This window comes from Carassius auratus, unplaced genomic scaffold (genome assembly GCF_003368295.1).
Source record: "Carassius auratus strain Wakin unplaced genomic scaffold, ASM336829v1 scaf_tig00000184, whole genome shotgun sequence".
NCBI classification, from domain to species: Eukaryota; Metazoa; Chordata; class Actinopteri; order Cypriniformes; family Cyprinidae; genus Carassius; species Carassius auratus.
The window spans coordinates 539-24,713 of NW_020523284.1; the positions used below are offsets into that span (position 1 = coordinate 539).

At 37.2% G+C, this 24,175-nt stretch overlaps 1 protein-coding gene across 1 annotated transcript; it reads right to left on the bottom strand.

The window, feature by feature from the left end:
* Positions 1–2,155: 2,155 nt before the first annotated feature.
* Positions 2,156–23,528, bottom strand: LOC113068820 (gamma-aminobutyric acid receptor subunit beta-3-like). The gene is made up of 4 exons (XM_026241678.1): positions 23,136–23,528; positions 22,952–23,043; positions 22,752–22,819; positions 2,156–2,254 (listed from the first exon to the last, which is right to left on the bottom strand). Exons 1-4 carry the CDS (start codon positions 23,213–23,215, stop codon positions 2,156–2,158), a joined length of 339 nt encoding a protein of 112 aa, XP_026097463.1. The 5' UTR covers positions 23,216–23,528.
* Between the last annotated feature and the right edge of the window lie 647 nt (positions 23,529–24,175).

Here is a 24,175-nt window from a genome sequence, read left to right on the forward strand (position 1 = left end):
TCATTATCAATGAACATTTAAAGTATGGTTTAGTTTCTCATCCAGGTAACGATACCATCCAGGTATCGATTTCTCTTCCTGGTTGAAGTAAGCTTATCGTAAGAGGAAGATCATGTTCAATCCTTCTAATCTTATCTGGATGAATGCAGGGCTGTGGTCAGACTCAGGGGTACAACCAAGTGTGGCTCACTAAAGTTCACTATGGCAGGAGTTTTCAAAACAAAGGGGTATTAGTAGGTTATATTGGTTTCAAATTTCTTGCATTAATTTTTTTGTCTCAGGCTCTGTAATGTTAAACATCATTGCTTAAATGTGGTCACTTTGACTGTTTGTTCCATTAATTTTTGTAGATAGAATCCAGCCATTTCAATAGGAATCCACGTAATTTGGGAATTTTGCATAGAGGTGAAAGATTTACCTACATAGATTTCGCAACTTTGCTTTTCTCATAACGCTGTATTGACCAGTCAAGTCACCTTTGTTTATATTGTACTTTTTACAATACAGAGTGTGTCAAAGCAGTTTATTAATAATGCAAATTTCTCAGTTGATGTCATCATTGAGTTCAGTTCTCTTCCAATAGCGTTAGTGCAATCAAGCCGACAATTTAGTGTTTCCAACTAAGCAATCTAAAGGCGACAGTGGCAAGGAACCAAAACCCCATTGGTGACAGAAATTGAGAAAAAAAATCCTGGAGAGAAACCAGACTCAGTCAATATCAATGGACCTGATTTTGTAGTGTGACCGCACATTAAACTGTGGTTTATGCATCGCTGTACTACTGATAATAGACAATGTCCCTTTTTACCTAGTGAAATTTCAGAGTTTCATTTATTTGATTGTGCCTTTACACATAAAAATCTGGACAGATCATTTAAGAAATAAAATATCCCTATCGTGCATTCAAATAAATTGTTAACTTTTTACCTCCAGTTATATATTCAAGTAATAACATACTAAAGCAGTCTTTTATTTATTGTTTTTGTCTTTGTCTTTGTATTACACGCTCAAACCATATAACACTGATTTGAAGTGGGTTGTACTGTGGTCCTTCCTTCCTAGAGTGGGTAAATTAAAGAGGAAACTCTGTGTCTTCATTCCATCTTCAGAGCTGCTTTCATGAGCGCACACTCACACGCCTTAACATAAATATGCACGCTCTTCTTTCTTTAATGGTGTCCAGCTCAGGCAAACAAATAAAGGCCCTCTATCCTCACTATCGCTTAGTCAAACTACAGTGTGTGTTATATGACCAGAGGAACTCTCTAGATGAACTGTAAAATAACATTCGATGGATTACTGATGTTCCATTCGAGCAAAAGGAGATAAATAATAAAAAGACAGAAATGGTTCAATAAACTTTATAAGCAGGACCCATACATTAGCATATGGTCGCATTAGTCCACAGGATCTCATTTGGAACAAAACGAAAGGCTAAATTAGGCTACAGTAACTGGCTCATAGAGCACTCCAGCTGGTACAGAGTATGAAGGCATAACCATAGTCTTCCACGTGGGAATGAGAAAAGCAGCTCATTTAGGATCAGAGTCTGATAACATTAAAGGAGTTTAACAAGATAAAGGCACACATTAACAATTATGCAATTTAGTAGGCGAGTGCACTGACCAAAATAGGGAACGCTCTCACAATGTGCATCCACTGAAGCTGCGTACTATCAGACTCCTCCCACAGTTGAAATGTCAAATACAAACAAATTGTGTGAAAGGCAGATAAAAATAGAATCTCCATTGTAAGGAAAAATATACATGAATTTACCATTTATTAAACTGTTATTACATAATAATACATTATTAATTTATCACATAAAAAATAAAAGTTTATATTTAAAGTATTTTCTTGTAATTTAAGATGTTTGTATGTTTATTTGCCATAGTACTGTAGTGTTTTGATCACTAATCTATTACATCAAAAAACAGGTAAAAATTTAATAAAAAATGAAACAGTTAAAAATGACAATGTAAATCAAGCAATACTGGTTGATGGCTTCTAGATATGGGATCAGTTCTCACCTTAATCCATAAAGAACTGTGCCATCCGGGGTGCAGACGGATCATGCGGTTTTCACTGTGACACCATGGACAAAAGACTTCTTGTCATTTTAGGAAATAGGTGTCAGGAACCCAAAGCTGGTCGGCTACCCGGTTGTCAAGAGTGAAGATTGAGAGGGATCCCAGAATATGCGAAGCCGCTTGTCCCTCCAGTACTGCTGGAAATACATGGTCAGTGTGTAGTCCTGTAAGAAAAGAAAAATATTCAGTCATTAGGCTGGGAGTTAATATGTCAGGTAAAACAACAACAACAAAAAACATCTACAGTATTTAGCCGTAATACTTACATTATACATTTTCATTATTTTTAAAGAGAAAACATTATTTAATAAATATATATATATATATATATATAAAAATTAACCAATATTTGTGGTTTTTGTATTTTTATGCTTGCACATATTATCCATCTCATTTTATTTATTTTATTTATCCACCCTAGTGAAAAATAAATATACTACAATGTATTTGAAATATATCTATTTCATGCTTAATATACTATAAATACATTTACATATTTATGTACAATACCTAATAAATTACCCTGCAATTGTACTTTTGGTATACTAAACTAAAACACTTAAAGTCTGCAAAATTGGAGCAACTAATTTTGTACTTGATGCACCTTTAATTGTGTGTAGTGTAGTGCTACAGTCTGACTAAAGATACACTGAAGTATATTGGTTGTGCTAAAGTGGAACAAGTATACTTCGAGCACACTTTAAATATCTTGAATTTAAAGAGGGATATTATACAAATATCATACAATTCTCATCAGTAGTGACTTACAGATTTTAGGCTCAATATTAAGAAATGTGCATTGGTGGCATAAGTAAATAGTCCAAATAAAGTTTAATAAAAAAAATTATATCAGTAAGTATTAAGCGATATGTTAGTAAATATGCTATTTGAACCATACTTAGCATGAAATAAATGCATTTTAAATTACTTTTTTACTATGGCATTTTATTTATTTATTCAAATGTCAAATATTTGTGTTTACATATTTATTTAGATTTGTGCACTCTCTCTTCATGCATGTGGCACTGGGTAAAGCAAAAACTAAAATAAAAAAAAAATAAATGTGGACACATGTGATCCACTTAGGACCGTGTGACCATAAATGACAAGAAAACTTCCTCAAAGTGACCATCACATGTGCCCTTAGCTAACAGCCTTGTAAAAGGGCCTTTTGTGAGTATTCAGCTGTTCACTTTTGTTCTGGAAAAAACCCTTCAGGTTGTGTCCCTTCTTGTAGTGTCCTCGAAAGGACTTCAAAAATGCCGCTCAGACTCACCCTAGATTTCCTATCAGACCTCACACACGCTCTGTTTTCCCTAAAGGGTCAAAATTGTCAAGGTCAGAAACAGAAATCTAAAGACTGTGGCCTTCAGCAAATTTATTTTCCGTTGTCTGAGTGATATTTATAGAAGCGTCAAGTTGGATTGCAAACAAGCTGCCTTCTGCCTACATTTTCAAGCCTGTCTGCCACGAAGATGCTGTGTGGCCATCTCCACGAGGCAGTCTGAACTTTAGATTTCCATTACACCGCCAGAGTCTCAGTGGTCCACTCGACATCAGCTCGTAGAGATATAGTATATGACCTCAGCGATTCACAGTAAAGAAATTCAATCAAACCAAAGCATTGCTATGATAGGCCTTATATTTGGGCCATCACTGAGACTCAATGGATTTTAAAAGGGCTGAAATCTCGAAATTTATGGATCTTATTTTCCCCTGGGCCAGAGCTGAACCTGGTTTGAAATCCAGATATGTCTGCTGATCTGCTATATTTGGTACTCATGGGTAAAATGAAGACCTGACATGCTGTCCCCTACAATGTCCACAACCCTGTTGATGTAATAAGAAGTAATTCACTTACAAACATATGTTAGAACGGGCTTAGGCCCCCGAGGCTGACTTCAGAGTGTGCCAGGAGATCTGTGAAAGCAGAGGCTGTGCAAGAGAGCGTGTAAGTGGAGTTCATTAGCTAACGAGATGAGGGGGATGACATGACAGGGACATCTACTTTATGATTACTAATGCCTGTGATTCCCCCTCTCTCAGGCTTCTATTCTTTGCACCACTGTCCTTCCTCCTGCTTCTTATTGTCCTCCCTTGTCCCCCCTTTACTTTCTGTACGGCTTTTGTTTTATAAATGACACTGATGGATGCAACCCTTTCTCACAATACATTATACCCTACACATTAAAAGTGTAGATTACTAATTAGAATTAAAAATGCTTGATATGCCAGACAGTGTTTGGTAGAGTTAACACAATCCATAGCCAACTTTTAAAGGGATAGTTCGCCCAGAGATTAACATTCTGTTATCATTTACTCAACCTCATGTTGTTCCAAACCTGTATGACTTTTCTTCTTTTGAAACACTTTTGTTTCTGTTTTATAAGATATTCATCATACAAATATTACCAAAATCTCTTTTTAAGTGTGTTCTAGAGAAGAAAGAAAGTGTGGAACAGTGTAACTAAATCATGAAATAATAATAATTTTGGGTGAAAAAAAGTAATGCAAGATGCAGAATTAATACTTTTATTCAGAAAGGGTGCATTTAAAATTACTGTTCTTTTGAACTTTCTATTCATCAAAAAATCCTGAAAAAAAAAAAAATTATTTTCACAAAAAAAATAAAAATAAATCATAATTGTTTTCAACACGGACACGTTTATTGAGCTTCAAATCAACATTTTAGAATAATTTTCTATTATAATAATTTTTTATCATCATGTTGAATAAACACTTTTCACACACTTAAAACTATTCAAAAAAATGGATTCAAATAAATTAATAAACAAACAACTTTTGCCAAATAGCCTGTGTAACTAGGCAGAATATATTTGCTAATTATTCTATAAAGTAGCTGGTAGCTTTTTCACAACTATACAAATATACATACTAAATCTTTATGCTAAGGATCTCCAAATCTCAAATACCTGTGGGTGGGGCCAACTGTGTTTTTCTGAGGACATAAATCATGTGCAACTATTTTCCATACAATATCATTATCAACATCTCTGCACAGAGACATTTCCATCACAGCCACAATGTGTTATTATGAATTAATATACAAAATTGTGTACTGTCACACTCCATCAATCAACACTAACTACAGCACACAGTCATCAATTAACTATTTACTGCACTAATAGATGCTTGGTTTCACAAGACAGATTTTCCAAAAAATAAAGCAAACAATAAACATTTGACCTTTACTGTGTTCATATCTGCTTTTTAAGCGCAGTTTTAAGACTGAGCAAAAAGAATCCTCTGAATGCCTGTCTGGTCCTCAGGCTACAAACTAGTGGCTACACTCTGAAGTATGTAGAGATCTAATACACCAGGATCCACCATGTACAGTATGTATAGGAAACTACTGTTCTGTACAAAGGCTAATTCATTCACATGGGACTAGGCTAATGTATCAGCATTCAGGAATGTACTAGATGACTAAATGCTAAGTGTGACTGTTAGTCATGTATCTCATTCTCTTCATCTGTGCCTTTCTGTCTCTTTGCCTCCCATATTTTAGCATGTTCTGCAGCAAGGTCTTGAGGTCTTGAGGCTCTTGTTATGGTGAGTTCTCTGGGTCTTCAGAGTGTGAGCGCAGTGATTCAGAACTATTACCCAACCTGATCCAGACAAACCAGCGAAGCCAGAAGTGCTCTGAAAACTGTGAAAACCAGTGTCACTTTCATGTCTGTTAAATAATGGAGTAAACAGATGCCGTTGTGCCAGCTGAGCGATCTGATACTTTTGATAATCTGGGGAACTGTGCTGCAGTGGTCACAGAAAATATAAGCAAAGGCATCAATTATTCATTACTAGTCAAAATATTATAGTAGTATATTCAAGCTGCAAGAAGAAAACACTTAAAAACAGAGGCAAAAATCTTAGGATGCGGCTTGCTACATCTGAGGGTATGACTCCTCAGTAAATCATTGTTGTTGTTCTCCACTGAGAGGTTCAAAGAGAGGGATTCCCTACGATAAAATGACACCATGTTCTGACATATACACCAATTTCCCTGTCCCACAGATAAAATAACAGATGAAAGGCAAGAGAAACAAAGAGAGAGTGATTATTTCAAATCTGAAAGTGACAATCTATTAATGTAGGGATTGATATCAAACACATGGGAGCTTACAATAGAACTGTGGCATGGATTTACTCCTGCTACTTACAGATTGGTTACAGTTTACACAAGATTTATGAGAACCAGGCTTTAAAAAAAGAAAGAAAATTATTATAAATTAAATGTATTTTTTATTTTACACTACTATTGCTACTATACAATTTGGAGGCAGTCATGGCATAGAAATGACACTTTTTTTCTCATATTTAAACCTACATAATACTGAATTTGAAAACATTTGAGGAGAAGGGGTAATCATATACAAGGAAAGAAAAATTCTGTCAATAAATGAGTCACCTTAAGGGTGAGGTGATACTGTCATCAGTTGGGTGAGGAGTGTGTGCTCTCATACAAAGACAAGCTTTCAGCATGCCAGTCAGAAAGCATTTACATCAACTTACCACCGCCACGTCTACTGGGAATACCAGAATAACAGCAGTGAGAGAGATTCCTCAGTGCAGTGTATATGTCAGAGAGAAAATTATCCATTTTAAAAGGTACTGAATTTGTGAGATAGACAGTAATAACAATAAATATATAAATATACACATACTACCAGTCAAAAGTTTTTGAACAGTAAGACTTTTAATGTTTTAAAGAAGTCTCGTCTGCTTACCAAGCCTGCATTTATCTGATCCAGGATACAGTAAAAGCAGTAATATTGTGAAATATTTTTACTATTTAAAATAAAAGCTTACTATTTGAATATATTTTCAAATGTAATTTATTCCTGTGATATAAGCTAAATTTTTAGCATCATTATTCCAGTTTTCAATCTCTTTAGAAATCATTCTAATATGCTGATTTGCTGTTAAAAAAACAGTTATTATTATTATTATTATTATTATCAATATTTAAATAGTTGAGCACTTTTTTCAGGATTCTTTGATGAATAGAAAGATCTGCATTTATCTTAAATTATAAAAAGCTTTTGTAACATTATCTAAAAAGAAATTATACTTTTATTTAGGAAGGATGCTTTAAATTGATCAAAAGTGATGATAAAAGACATTTATAATGCAACAAAATATTCCTATTTCAGATAAATGTTGTTCTTCTGAACTTTCTATTCATCAAATAAACCTGTAAAAATTATACTCAGTTGTTCTCAACATATTAAAAATAAATTATTTTGAGCAGCGAATCAGAATATTAGAATGATTTCTGAAGGATCATGGGACTGGAGTAATGATTCAAAAAATTCAGCTTTGAAATCACAGGAATAAATTACATTTTAAAATATATATATAAAAATAGAAAAGTTATTGAACTTTTTACAGAAAACATTTCAAAATTCTACTGTTTTGATGTACTTTACAGGAGCACTCAAGACTCAAGTCATTTTTGATGTTGTGCTAGTGTGTTTTTAAGGATTTTCTGATCACTTCTGTATTTTCTATGATATATTGATCTTTGCTGCCACTGAATCTAGATCTGTCAGAAAGAGATGCATTCACGAGAGAACTAGTGTGCTATAATAATAATAATTCAGATTATTATCAGACTCTGTTGATCTTCTCTTTGATTTCTTTTCTCAAAAGTTAAGAATGTTACTGATGATTTTGTTCCTGTAAAAGTAAGAAGACAAAAATCACCTTGGAGAAAATGTGCAGTACAGAGTATGAAAAGACATAAAATTTAAATTAATTTAATTTAAAAGACAATGCAGAAAAGCTGAGCAGATGTGACGGATAACAAAACTTGAAATTCACTATAGCATCAATAAAGACAATTTATTCAATGTGGAACTAGCAACAGATGGACAGACCTTCTTCTCAAACCTTATGAACAGTAACTTAAATACTCACTCTCTTTGCTACTGTTGAGAGACTGACAAACCCCCCAAGTCAGATTTCCAGTGAAATGCTCTCCGACAGCAAATGCAAAGAGTTTGCTTCCTTCTTTTCTGAGAAGATCAATAATATCAGAAAGGCGATTGGCACATCTTCAAGTTATGCAGAGGTCAGACAGAATCGACTGCAATTTAAAAAAGAAGTTACTATGTCTGTTTTTTGAAGCAATTGATAGCAATATTTTGGAAGAAATAGTACAGCACCTTGTTTCCAGTCAAGACTTGGAGAAACTTGTTCATGCCTTTATCACCAGCCCACATAGCAATTGTTTTCTGGCCCAGCTCCGGGCCACAGATTCACTTTTCCTCGGCCCAAAAGCCACAAAGAATGATAGCCCTACAGTGGCCCAGAACTGGATTAAAGACAAGGGCCACACATGGGCCATATCCGGCCTGAATCTTAGCCAGTTAATCACCCTAGTGCTGAACTGGGCCAAAACAGGTTTTATTACTGGTTCCAATTCTCAGCCTTAAAGGGGGGGTGAAATGCTATTTCATGCATACTGAGTTTTTTACACTGTTAAAAAGTTGGATTCCCATGCTAAACATGGACAAAGTTTCAAAAATTAAGTTGTACGTTTGAAGGAGTATTTTTGTTCCCAAAATACTCCTTCCGGTTTGTCACAAGTTTCGGAAAGTTTTTTTCGAGTATGGCTCTGTGTGACGTTAGATGGAGCGGAATTTCCTTATATGGGTCCTAAGGCACTTTTGCCGGAAGAGCGCGCGCTCCCGTATAGCACAGCACTGAGAGCACAGACATTCACTGATCAGAGCGATACACTGATCAGAACGAGAGCGTCGCGAAAAGTCACAAAAGAAGTGTGTTATTGGTTGCCAGGGCAAGACAACCCTGCACAGATTAAAAAAACAGCATTAAGGGACCAGTGGATGGAGTTTATTTTTACAGAGCATCAACGGAATTGTGCAAGTGTTTTTGTTTGTTCCCTGCATTTCCAAGATGCTTGTTCACAAGGCCCAGTTTGACGAAGGATTTGCGTATCGTTTATTTCTTAAGGATGATGCAATCCCAAGGAAAAAGGGTCACGATCGTGTGTTGGAACCGCAGGCGGTGAGTAAAACTGCTTCAAATATCTCTGCCTCCTTGTTAGTGCGTCCCCTCCCATGCCGGAAACCCGGGTTCGAGCCCCGCTCGGAGCAAGTCGTTGCTGCTGCTGCTTTCGTTCAGTTTCAGCCTCTGAATCTGATTCTGGATCATAAATAAATGGCTGAATCTGACTGTAAGCCATGGTTTGTTTTGGATAATGGGTTTTCCCTCACGGTAATGTCACAGCTTCCACATGCTCTCAACTCAAAAGCCTACTGGCGCTCGTGATTCTTTAGCTCCGCCCACACGTCACGCCTCCAGCCGGTCGTGTTTTTCCGGGAAAAATCGGTACAGACTATCTTTCTCTTATGAATATAATAAAACTAAAGACTTTTTGGATTTATGAAGGATGAAGTACTACTCTATATGTACTCAAGATTAACAGGATATTGAGTGAAAACGAGCATTTCACCCCCCCTTTAAGTAAACCAGAATCCCCAAATCTGAGCCACACCTGAACCTTATATAGCCCAGACCCAATACAGAATCTTAATATTTGATATTATTGCATTATGTATTACTATAATAGCTATTATTCATTTTGTTAAATGGTTTGGTAATGTACAGTACACACAAACTATGTCAATAAAGTACATTACTGTATTTTTCGGAATATAAGTCGCACCTAAGTATAAGTCGCATCAGTCCAAAAATACATCATACATTGCCGGGTTCAACCCGGGACGAGCACTGTATGAACAAAAGCCAGATCTAATGCCGTGTCGAAGTGATGATGCACATTATCGCGCAAATCTTTTACCGGCTGTTTTGAAGGAAGATCAACGTTCGGGATGGAAAAATGTAAAGCATCACATGGATACAGTGGATTTAAATAAAAATAAAATACTTTTATGATCATTTTATTTAATGCTTGTGCATGACAGCATACTAATAAAATGATGTGCCCCATGGTAAACCAAATAAATATTACATAATAATGGTTAAATGATCTCTCTCTCTCTCTCTCTCTCTCTATAAAAATTCTAAGATTATTTGTAATGAGAATAATAATATAAAATGTAATAAAATTACAATTAAGTGCAGTTTAATGCAGTTGACTCATTTAATTTTGAAATGATATTTTTCTTTCTGTTATGATTTGCCATTTCAAAGTTTACATTTAAACAATACTACACTTCATTAAAATTTATGTGATCATTTAACCATAATCATGCAATATTTTATTTATCTTGTTTATCATGATTCACATAATATACTGTCTGATCACAAGCCTGATTTTGGCCACATGATCACTGGACTGATCTGGGCCACACTCCTCCCACCAGCAATCGACCCTCATATTGTTTGCAGTAATCCACACTGTGCCAACATTGCCACACATGGCCCAGATCTGGCTGAAGGGGTACATGCCATTGCCGACAGGAGGCCAGCAGTTCTAGCTTAAGGCCATATGTAGGTCAAGTCTATTTGCTATGTGGGAGTAGGGTGGACTACTGTAATGGTCTCCTCACTGGCCTTCCCAATAAGACCATTAGATAGCTGCAGCACATCCAGAATGCTGCTGCCAGGATTCTGACTATTATGGACTGATTCTTGTTAGTGAATCAAAAGCATACAGTGCAAACAGTGTCGCCCAATTCATAAATGACAATAATGAGTCAGTTCCTTTTAGTGCATACAGCTTACATTTAACATGAGACCTAACCAGTGTAGTTACTGACTGTTCGTATACCAAAATCGAGTTAAAGACATTTAAGTTAAATGTGTCCAAATAACATTGACTTTCAGTGTGTGACAAATACTAGAATTTTTCTCAAATATCTTATTTTGCTCAAACATGTAATGTGATGGTGCTTAAACTATGAAAGAATTCACATTTTTGAGTGAATGCTCTCTCACTAAAATAATTGTTAAGGGAACCACCAGGGAGCTCAAATCATTAAAAAGAAACTGGAAAAAAATCCTAATGCCTCCTCCTATTACTTTTTGACTCCAGAAGCGTCGGGCTCTTGCATCCACTGCTCAGAAATTACATCTGGCACCTCAAGGTTCAGGGAAGTCGTAGAGCCAGTTTCCTTTCATATGATATTGATTTTCCTCCTGACATCAATGTGCTTCCTCCCATGCAAACAACAACACTAAGGAAAGACAACCATTATAAAGTGCACAGAAAAAAACAACTACTTCCTAGTAACAGCGGATGAATTCCTAAGAGCGGAGAGAGGCTCTCATCCCCAGAACTCTGAAACTCAACAGGCTGTAGTTAACATGGTGTTCAAAGAGGCTGATGTCACAGCGTGATCTTGCTGCTTGCCCTCTCCATTGCCTGCTAGTGCTCTGCAGGGATAAGCCCAGGGGCTTTGCAGTGCATTCTGCGTGTGTGAACGTCCTGCGTCTGTTACACTTAAAAAGACTTTCAACAGGAGCCTGAGAGTATCCAACAGGACATTTTGGGGGGATTTAAACAGTGGGATGTCCTCTTACCACACGTTTCCATTTATAATTGAAGCGGGGAACCCCTGAATGTCACCTCATGGTCAGTGTAAACTGATTTTAGAGGGCACTTAGACCGCAACCTGCCCATTTGCCTTCAGGTCATATGATACATACCAGTCACTGAAAGGAAATGCTTCCCAAAGCACACCTATTTATCCTAAAGTTGGAGATAATAGGCACTTACCAAAGTTCAGAGTTAACACTTCTATACACTGATATTATGCCTGATTGAACAATTACAGGCCACAAAGACGACTATCAGGCTAAAATAAAGGGGGCGAGAGCAAACAAAAGACTAAATATATTAATAATTCCAGTCTCCTTGACAACGCTCTCTCTCCGCAGAACGCCCACACAGGCGTTCTGAGCTCTGGGCCCATACCTTGTGCATTTCTGAGGCTTTCCGGGCATTCTTTGCTTTCTGTGCATTTTCCTTCTCTCGCTTTCACCTTAAAAGCTCTTTGACCAAACTCAACTGTCAGGTTACGGCTGCATTACATGAAAGGAAATCACCGGCAATCATCATAGCTGGACCATCATGTTTTTGAAAGCTTCTTTGTATCATGAAGATCAACAGATTCAGTTGACAGTTTTTTTTTAATGCTTGACCAGAAAGCTGCAGGTATGATTGGAACCTTTTCTGTAGGTATAATTACACTTTCAGGGCCACATGCTTTAAAAAAAAAAAAAAAAAAAGGTAATTTCAAAAAGCCACCCCCACCTCCCTCTTCACCTGGGTAAGTACCACAAACATCTTCAAATCCTGACTAAAGATGATATTGGTTTCCAGGGCAACCACATATACTTGCCACACACATTGTGCCAGAGCGATCATCTGCTGTGTATCCATGCAGTACTATCACACTGAATATGTTTCATTCGTGTTTGTGCACAGATGAGAATTTCAGTCCTATGAGTCAGTAGTACTTATAAAATGTTCCCTGACTTCAGATGTTGTCAGGAAAGCATCTAATGGCCCAGACTGCCCCTCAAAGCACATGGAGAAAGAGAAAGAGAGGCATGATCTTCTTTTAATTGTATGCATAATAGTGATCTGGGGAAGTCTTTTCCATGTGAATCTCACGAAAGCATGTCTAAGTCACATTTCACATCAAAAAACAAAGAAAAACAATTAAATAATGAATGAAGGCTTTAAGATAAAAAAAAAAAAAAAAAAAAAAAAAAAAAAAAAAAAAACTTTTGCTGTGGTATAAAGTCCAAAATCTTGGATTTATTTGAACTCTTTGGATGCTGGATTTATACATTCATCAAAAAACCAATGACTCCAAGGCACTTTAAATTATAATAAAAAATTAAAACGCCTTTATTCACATGGTTTTACATTGAACTGTAACGTAAAATGTTATTGTTTGCATTTGGACTTATTCTTATTTTATTACTGTAGTTGAATATAGACATATTGTTTATTTATTTTTCTGTGGCAGGTTTCTTTAAAATGTCTTAAAAAAACAACAACCAACCAGCCAAGCAACCAAAAACAATAATCATATAAAATAATATATATAATGCGATCTAGGAAAACCCAACACATGGGTAAATTACCTTTTCAAGCCCTTTCCAAAACTGTTTTCATTTTGTTCCATAGCTTGAACATAACAAAAGTTATGACTATCTGAAGTAGGCTTACAGCTATAATTTTTCAGAATGGAATTTTAAGAAAAGCGGGTTTTAAAGTCAGACGGGTTACACTTTCACTTCTACTTAATGATCGCTGTCTGTCAGGAGCGCTATACTGCACCATTACACAAATAGACTAATGTTACCCTGCAGAGGACAGTTTTCCATTGTTTATCATGATGGGCATAGTCTGTGAACTTTTGATCACCCCTTGTATGTATGGATTGCACGAATAGTGTTACCTTGTGGTTAGAAAAGCGAGCGCAGCGCACCTGTGCATATAACAGACTGTCATCCAAACCTTCATCTCTGGATGTGAAATAGTCCATTATAAAAAAAAGTAGGGCACTGACATCACCACGATTGAGCAAACTGAGATGAGCAAGATCGTCTAAGTGAGCAGCTTCAGACTGCATTGCTTTCTTGCGCTTAACTATCTCATGATATTAATAAATAAATAAATAAATAAAACTTTGCATGTCTTAGTTTACACAGGACTGGCTGAAAATGTGCATTGATAGACCTGTATTATATGTTACTTCATTTATTTTGATAGGTTAACTATTTTTGTGGTGTTCAGAGAAAGCACCTCTGCAGCACTCTTAACATGAGAGAAAGAAAGTATTTTTTTTTTTTTTGCTTGCTGCAATAAATCGCAATTCTTCTAAAATAAACAAGTGAATTTTGCAAAGATATTTTCAAAGATGATAGACAAGATGTTATAGAATAATAATTGAATGAAACCCACATTTTGACAAAAAAAAATAGCATTTTTAGAATTTCCTGAAAACATCCCAGCGAAACATTCGACAATTTTTCTCAGATCGCATTACATATTTATTTTTTTATTTCTGTATTTTTCACTTAAATCAGAAATCAGCAAAAAAAGTGAATTCCATATGGTCCTCTCACATCAAAATCTACAGACAAATTTGTTTAAAACTGTTTTCATTTGTAAACAGTGCTTCATCTCTGCATATTATTTCCCCTGATTCAGACAAATTTTTCCACTGGAGAAATCAATATTATGGACTTTTATCACAAAATGTTTTTTGCTTCACATGACATTACTTACTGCACTGGAGTCATGTGGATTACTTGCAGATTACTGATGTTTTTATCAGCTGTTTGTACTCAGAGGGCACCCATTCACCACAGAGGAGCCATTGGGGAGCAAGTGATGTAATGCTAAATTTCTTTAAATTTAAAAACAAAACTTAAAAACAACCTTATCTGCATCTCGAGGGTGAGTAAATTAAAAGCAAATTGTCATTTTGGGGTAATATATATGAATATTGGGACTGGGAACTTCTCTTGACAGTTTTTGTGAGATTCATCCTCCTAACTGAACACAGAACACCAGCAGTTTATTGATTATGTCTGAATGCTTTTGATTTCTGAGAAACATTCTGCTTGCAAACAGCACATTTTGACAGGGTAATTTAATACTGCCTGCGCCGGGCCCTTCTCAGGAGAGGCTGTGTAAGCAGCACGGTCTGTTAGATGCAAATTGTATTTAATTCATTTTTATGGGATAGTGTTATATTTTTATGTATGTATTGTATTTGTGTAATTCTTTTTTTTTTTTTTTTTTTTTTTGCTTTTTCCAAGTGATCTTGCTAACAGACCTCTAGGAATGGGATACTTCATGCCATAATTCCTGCACTACAGCTTAACTCTGTGAGTGAAAATATGCCTCTGTGTGTGTAATGACATTACCATCCCCTGATTTTAAAAGAGATGAGAGAGAGAGAGGCGCTGGTACAGTAAAGTGTAATGTACATAAGGCAAATCCTTTTTACTCAAGGCACTGGGTTTATGACACTGATAACATGAGAGCTTTTAGTCTTTAACAGCCCTGTCACTTCTGGTCTGAAGACAGAATACAGCTGCGTGCACTGACATCAAGAGAACAACATTAAAAAGCAGACCTTATCAGACAGTGCATAGATCACATTTCAAGCTGAAGCTATTTGGTTCATAATGTGATAAATTTCCATTTACAGAATCCTGCACTATACATTTTTTTTACTCAGGCATGTAAGGAGATGGAATAGGACAATAAACCTGCTTTAAAGGAATGTTCTGGGTTCAATACAAGTTCAGCTATAAAAAATAAGAAAAATTGTCCCTCTATTGGTAAAACAAGCAAACAAAGATTGTGCTCTCAGTAATGCATTTCCACTGAAATTGAAGTTAATGCACCAAAATATAAAAAAAATACTTTAAAGGGCTAGTTCACCCAAAAATGAAAAATTTGAACTCAAACCATTGCATTCTGTCAGTCTTATAATGGAAGTGAATGGGAATCATGACTAAAACATACAATAAAACAAAAACAGAAAAAAAAAAAAAAAAAAAAAAAAAAAAATCAAATTAAACCCTGCGGTTGTAGAAATGTCTATAAATACTGTTCAGTTATGCACAGACCGATCGTTTTGTGTCTTTACACATCATATCGTTACGAGCCACAGGGTTTAAAGTTTTTTTTTTTTTTTTGTGTTTTAGTATTATGTTTTAGTAATTTACATTAAACAAACTCATCAACAAGAACACACAACTGTAGTTTAATTTACCTTAAACAATAACCACACCTATGATTTAGGAAACTTTTCAGCTCAAAAAACACATATTTTGATAGCTACCTGTACAAATAACAGAAATCATTAACAAGTACAGCTTCAATTAGTAATTATTAATAATAATTATTATTAAACAAAAAAAAAAAAAAAAAAAAAAAAGAAGAAATGTTGTCTTAGCAGCTAATACTATAATATTATATGAATAATATTAAAATATCTTTTTTTTTTTTCTGGTAATCAATATAGAATTCTTATAGTCTTACTTGTACTGCACCAGAAACATTTGGTGTAGCTTTCAAGAACAAACTTCAGGGTATCATATGATTAGACCACAACTTCCAAAACTGTCACAGTAAAGAACGATTCTTTTAGAGCTTGAGTAAAAACCAGTGAAGATGTTCAGAGGAAACCCAAGGAAAACAGCAAAAACAAGCCTCTGGGGTAAAAATCTGGAAAGCATCTCAGTGTAACAGCCTTGTCTCAGAACTTATCTCAGACTACGCGCTTGAATGCTGTGGGGAAAGCACAGATTCTCCTGTAATGTCTATTCATGTCACTACAGAACCGCTGGGACTGTTACTTTTGTCATGTAAAGTGACGGCAAGACATTTGAAAAACATCCACTCCATTGATTTCCTTCTTGGTTTCATTAACACATGCAGAAACTAACATTCTGATGTGTTCCATGTCCATATCTGGCACGTCAAACTAGCTAATGAGGTACCACAATTTAACGTTCAACACACACACATGCGCACACACTGCCTGCCCACCTAACACACTGCAAGAGTCAGCCTCATTGCCATGGCAGCCAGCTATTTATACACTACGCCACACAATCAGGCCTTGTCACAGTCAACAGGGGTGTAAGAAAAGCTGTGGATATGTCAGTCAATCAGGACATGTTTTCCTGTGACTCACTGGCTAATGGCAAGAGTTAACAGGTTGGACTAATCATGGTTGGATGAGGCAGTTGTGCAATTCTGTCACTATATTAGCTCTATCAATCTATTACACACATCACATTAGTTACACCTGCGCTTGAACAGTCTAAATGTCAATATTTGAGCATCATTTACTCCTTTCTGTTTTGTGAATTAGACAAGAGAAATACTACACCTGACTCCACTGAGGGGGGCCATATTTGGGTAATGTTGCCCTGTTAGCCTATATTTGCAGAATATACATACTGTTCTGGAAAACTATGATACTAGGGTTGTAACGGTGGCAGATTTTTACCAACGCGGTGGTAATGGACCAACAACTAGCTGAACTTTCTACTGTCCATTGCTGCAAATTAAATTAAATTACTGGTTGATATGTCAAGTTCAAGTTGAGCTTTATTGTCATTCCGCTACATGTGTGGACATACAGTGGAACGAAATCTTGTGCCTCACAGGACCATGGTGCTACATAAATACAGACATACAACAATGAACTTAAACAGTATAAACCTATACACAACTAACCTACTGGCAGATTTTGACTATAAATGTACTATATATAATGTTTACCTATGCATAAGCTAAAAAATACAGACTATACGAATGCTTCACATTATACTATATCTATACACAACTAACCTACTGACAAATTTTGACTTTAAATATACTATATATAAATAATTATTTATACATAAACTAAAAATACAAACTATACAAACTATACACATAAACCTGTACCTATACCTTTTTTTCACCTATACATAGACTGAAAAATAAAAATATATAGCCTATACGAAAGCTTCACATAATACTGTACATGTGCAAAGAGAAACACTGTAAGTCAAGCAGCTGGCTGGGGAACAGTGCAAGATGATTTGTAGTGCATGAGGATGTAAACACACATATTCCTGAGTCTTTTGTGGGATTACATACATACAGCAGTGTTTGAAAAGTGTCTAGTGCCCATAGAGGAAAATTGCACAAAATAGATTTCAGGGCTGTCACAGCTTGGGGGAAAAAGCTGTTGAGCAGTCTGGCGGAGCGGGTTGTGATGTTCCGGTACCATCTTCCTGATGGTAGGAGCTGGAAGAGACTGTGGGAGCATATGGGTGGGGTCCTTCACGATACTGTTGGCTTTGCTGGAGCATTGTGTAAGGAAGATGTCCAGGATGGAGGGGAGAGGTGCACCAATGATCTTTGCAGCTGTGTTCACTATCCGTTGGAGGGTCTTGCTGCACTACAGCTCCTGTACCAGACATTGATGCAGCAGGTCAGCATGCTCTCAATGGTTCCTCTGTAGAATGTTGTGAGGATGGGAACTTGCTCTTTTCAGCCAGCTGAGAAAGTGTAGCCACTGTTGTGCCTTCTTGGAGAGTGACATGGTGTTGGTAGTCCAGGTGAGATCCTCTGTGATGTGCACACCGAGGAATTTAGTGCTGCTGACTCTCTCCACAGTCAAGCTGTCCATGGTCAGTGGTCTACTGAGTTTCTCCTGGAGTCCATCACAACCTCTTTTGTCTTCTCCACATTGAGGGACAGGTTGTTAGTGCCACTTCTTCTCTGTTGTGCATTTCATCGCTGTTGCTAATGAGACCTACCAACGTTGTGTCATCCGCAGTGAGCTGAGCACATAAAGGGACGTGACATACTCAGAATTCGTGCTCTGCATTTAACCCATCTAAAGTGCACACACACAGCAGTGAACAAACACACACCCGGAGCAGTGGGTGGTATTGCCGGCCCGAGACTCGAACCCACAACCTTAGGGTTAGGAGTCAAACTCTCTAACCACTAGGCCACGACTTCCCCACAAAGCCTTGTTTTTAGTGTGGCTGACATAGAATGGCTGAGGTCTTCCTGTTAGAAAGTCCAGAATCCAATTACGGAGGGAATTGTTAAGGACGAGCAGGTTTAGTTTTTTATTGAGCTTTTGTGGTATTATTGTGTTGAATGCTGAACTAAAGTTGATGAACAGCATTCTTTGGTACCGGTATTTTGTGTTGTGGATTTGAGACATGTGGGGATGACTAGATGGCTCAGTGAGGTGTTGAAGATATCTGTCAGCACATTCTTTCAGTACACAGCCAGGGACGTCGTCAGGACCAGCAGCCTTGCGTGGGTTAATCCTAAATATGGTCTTCCTTACATCGGCTGGAGACAGACAACCTTATCGTTGGGAATTATGGATAGTTTTTGTGAAGGTGTGTCATTCTGCAGTTGTTAATAAAATGGTTGAGTGCATCTGGGAGGGATGTGTCATTATCAAAGGCCTGAGGTGGGGGCTTGTAGTCAGTGATGGTCTGAATGGCTTGCCATAGGCTCCATGTGTCTCTGCTGTCTGTGAAGCGATTGTTGATTTTTTGAACATATGACCATTTGCATTTTTGATGCCACAGGACAGATTGGCTTTTGCTGTTTTGAGGGCTGCATTATCTACTGATCTGAATGCTTCATCTCTGGTCTTTAGCAGCCCAAAAGACCAGAACCTCTGCTGTCATCCCCGGCTTTTGGTTTGCACGTGTGGTGATGGTCTTGGTGACTGTCCCATCATCAATGCACTTTTTGATATAAGCACTCACAGTTTCAGTGTACTCCTGCAGGTCTGTGAGGTTGTTGTAGGTGGCTGCCTCTTTAATGTTCCAGTCTGTGCACCGAAAGCAGTCCTGTAGTGGTGAGGTAGCATCATTTGGCCAAACTGTGATGAGTTTTTGAACCGGTTTGGAGAGTTTCAGAAGTGACCCGGATCTCAGTAAATTTTACACACACTTTTGTTCTGTAGATTATATCTTGCTCGTGTTGCATGCGGTCGAGGTGTGGCCAGGACTGGTACAAAAATGTAATCACTAAGGCTGCCTTCACATATGTTCACACACATGTTCAGTTCCAATCACTGCTATTTCAAGAGTGAATCCCACATAAATATAAAAAGTGTCACTCATCTTCATTCATCTTCATTGCGCGATCTCACAAAGTTCCTTTATAATCAACGAAGCTCTCTAAACTGCAAAATGAATCTCTTATTTACATTGCATCTGCACTTAGTCATGAGATGATTCACGCGTGCAAAACTCTACATAGAAACTGCAGCGCTCCCCGCTTTTAGCAGTGAGTGAATTCTGACAAAATGATTCTGATTTGCCATTGCTTTCAAAAATCCAAAGATATGTCTGCAATTGGCTATATTGCTAGACGCTGCAAAAACACGGTGAGGGTATTTAGCATTTGGCTAAGCACTCATAGTGGGGCTGACATAAGGGATTCCATGACTAATAATTTGGGGATCAACTACCCCCCCCCCAACAATGTCGCCCATGCAGTAGTTTATAATTTATTTCCCTTCTAACCTTCAACTTAGATGTATATATGAAAGCATACTAAGATAATTTTTTTCTTTCTCCCCATTTTTGTAGTGTGCAAACTTGCACTCAATCATATCACTTGAAAGATAATCTCAAGAGAGATGAACTATTCCATACAGCCCGCATAAGCAGTCATGTATACACAGCAGAGTGGACTGTGTGTCGACGTGCACGGATGTGCCTCTGCCAGTAATGTTTCATATTACTCTCTATTCCTGTCACTCCCCTGGATGCTTAACTGTCTCACAGAATAATAATCACAGTGACTGCTGTAATCCCTACTGTGCACAGAGGTTTCCCTGATATCCCCACTGTGCTGGGCTGCGTTGAGCTTTGCTGAGCTGAAACAACCCCCCCCCCCACCTCACACACACACACACATACACACATCCTCGTCCTGCCAGGATCTCTGCTATTAACAATACGGGCCAAGTAATCCTAACTTGTACCTCTAAAGAAAGCTAATCCATTGTACAGAAATAACTTATCTGCAAAGAGCAAACAACATTCTTAGGTGGGAAAATCCTGTTAGCGTCTGCTTGATTACCTTACCATTAGACTTCCCGTGCAAAAGCACTCTAAGTTCAGTCACATGGCTAACCTCATCAACCAGGCTAATATCTGCAGCCCTGTTGATTTCAGCTACAAATTGAGTTAATATTTCATGCTGACAGGGTCGGTTTTACTCCACAGTAGAACTAACGCTATATGTGGCTATAGTGAATAATTCACATACCTGATAAGACTACGCATTGCTGCGTTTAATTATTAATGATCTTAATATTGCATAATGCACTGATCAATGCATCTCTACAGTGAGTGGGAGAAGTGAGTGAAAGGAAAGATGTGGGCAGAACAGTTGGGCTGAGTGGCACTGCATGACAGACAGCTCCAATCTGAGCAGAACACATCTCACATGACAACAAGTACTGGATGATGCAATAACAAGTTTGGAGTTTTTTCTTACAGACTGAACTAAATCAAAAGTAATACAAGCTAAAAGCTCATTAACCTGGAAAATGAGATTTCAGAAATAATTATTAGGGAAGTTTGTTTCCGCCATGGGAATAAAAAAAGATAACTGCAACTTTATCTCTCATAATGCAACCTTTTTCCTCACAATTCTGAAAAAAATGTCAAACTGAGAGAAATAAACTCTGAATTTACAGATATAAATTTGCAATTCAGAAAAAATAAAAATAAAATCTGCGAGATGTAAACTCACAATTCAGAATTAAAAAGTCTATGTAAGCCTAAATCTATGTCTAATAAATATATTTGAATTTACATCTTGCAATTCTGACTATTATCAAAATTAAAAAAAAAAAAAAACTGAATTGTGAGATGAAAGGTCAAAAATACCTTTTTTCCCTTTTTTAAATCTGTGACTACGTGGGTTATGTGTCTTTCATTGCTCTGAGATCCAATGGACATGTTTGGGGGTAATTTAGGATTAGAGCACCTTGTTCAAACTCTAACCTTTAAAGGTAAGACCACAAGTTACAGACATCAAACCTCTAGCACACATATCCTCTAATTTGAATCAATGGCAGAGTGAATCAAAGCCAGTGTATCTGAGATCAGATTAAGTCTTCATAAATAATAGCGTATGAGAACAACCTTGTCAAAAACTGAAAATAAAGTGCAAATATATCCGTTTTGAAACACAATGTGACTGACACACAGTAGTGTGCTACCCAAATGTTGACAGATACTGAACAATTTCATCATGTCAGTGTCCATCAAATTTAGAACTGTATAAACACAGGTCCAGGTGACTGATGATCACTTCTTGTGTCACAGTCTTTAGCATATGTGCCCATCCCCTTGTGGGACTCTGACAGCATCCTCCACTCAGTGCCCAGGTGAGAGGGCTAATCCATCTGCATATTCATGACTGTGAAATGGACACAGTCGCCATGGAGACAACCTGGTCTCATATGATGATGTGGATAAGGACTGTCGAGGTCTTTTGATGCAATGTTTCTGACAGGTATAATCAAATCAGCACAAGTTATACAGTCAAAATAAAGATCAACAAAGGTAACACGGTCAGCAAAGACTTCATATTGTGTCAACTAATACTCCAGCTCAAACTTTTATCTATGTTGTAGATGAAACAACTGTGGTCGCTATCTATCAATGAACCATAAACAATTTAATACAGCCAGTAGTCACAAACTTTGAATGGCAAAAAAAACCAAAAACAAAAACAAAACAAAAACTGATAATAGTTTCTAGTTCCAAACCAAGTAGGATATCTTTCAAGATTTTTTTCAAAGCGATCACCTGACATAGGAAGTAATTTGCTGGTGCTGATCTGCACTATGAAAGCATGATGAGAAAACACCACATCCTTCACAGTGTAGTACTGATAGGATTTTAATATTAAAAACACGTCCCTTACTAGACCTTGGCACTAAAACAGATTGAGCAAAGCTCACAAGCAGATGAAACTAAGCTATGAGATTTCAGCACCATGGACAGCGACATTAAAAGCTCTTTGTGGTACATATAGAATGACAAGATATATCTGAAAGTCTGCTACTTATTAATGGCCCAATAAATAATTAAAGATATAAACAGACGTACCATGTTGACCTCAGACACCATGTCTATGCTTGCCACATCGATGCTCATGCCAACTGCGACTGGTGCACCTTAAACGAGAAGAAAAACTTAATTCTCAAGTTAACTGAAATCATTTATTTATTTATATCAATGTTAAAAACAATATTGACATACTTATGCAACCTTAAAAGTAAGAAATAATTACGTGAACAACATCATACCTCCAAAGTCTGGTCGAAGACGGATGTCATAGCCTTTCAAAAGCTTGTCCACGGTCTCTTTGACAAAAGACATGTTTCCTGGTTCATTGGCGCTGAAAATAAATAATAAAGAAGGTTACTTCCATCACATTAGAGCCCAGGAGGTCTTTGCTCTCGTGCCATGGTCTCCACCAGCTTTTCTTACCTTTGAGCACAGCACATCACTGCCACAATTACCGGTAATGAAAGAACACCAAACAGCCTTCGTTTCTGTATTCCAAACATTCCTTATACTCTTTCAGGCAAGGAATCGAGCGACAAAACGGACGATGTAAGGTTTCCTCGCGTAGGTAACAGGTTACGTTATTCCATAAGTGAGTCTTTGCTAAAGAACTACAATTACTGTCAAATGCGCGTAAACAAATCGCTGCGATCCGGGTTTTCGCTCTCTTGCGGAGACTGCGTTATTTGGTTAGGTGCTCGGTAAATACAATGCATTTTGCCCAAGACACTACCGGAGCTTGCAGCAGGGGAGTCGGTGTTTGGGGCTCAGCCAGGTCTTCTCCATCCTTCGGTTTTGACGCCCGTAGCTGTGCTGTCCCGACCTCTACACTCTCTGCTGAAGTCTCAGTCTTACGCTTCTTTTTATGTTTTAGTTACAAGCAAGGGATGGTCTGTGGAGACAGTTAACTTATTTTTCACACATTTCCAACAAAAGCGCCTGTTATTAGATGTTCACTTGGGAAAAACGTGGAAATTGAAAACTGAAACTGAAAGTTCGACTATTGATTCGACAGCTGATGACCGAGACGATCGGAGTGTGATGAAATTGGTATGTGAGCACGAGGACTTCACTATTAAGTAAAGTGATCACGTGACATTCCACAAGCTTCGGCGCGAACGGCGTTTTTTTTTTTTGGCGTGTATATTGCATATTTTATATAAATTATGATGTATAAGTCACTTCAAACGAAAAACTTAACTATAGATCGTTTAATACGCGTGGTTTCGTCAGGTTCACGATCTAGTAAAAAAAAAAGGCGTATTCACTTGAGTAAAAGTTGAAGAGAATGACTGGGAGGGATTTCCCCTGTTCAACTCTTCGATTTATTCATAAATAGCTCCTGTATTTTGCCATTGTTGCTGGTGGGTGTACATTTTAAATCTTTGTCATGGGAAAGCAACATAATACAAATCTGCAATGAAGACTGAGTCACGACTTGTCAAATTCATTATTTTGCTGTT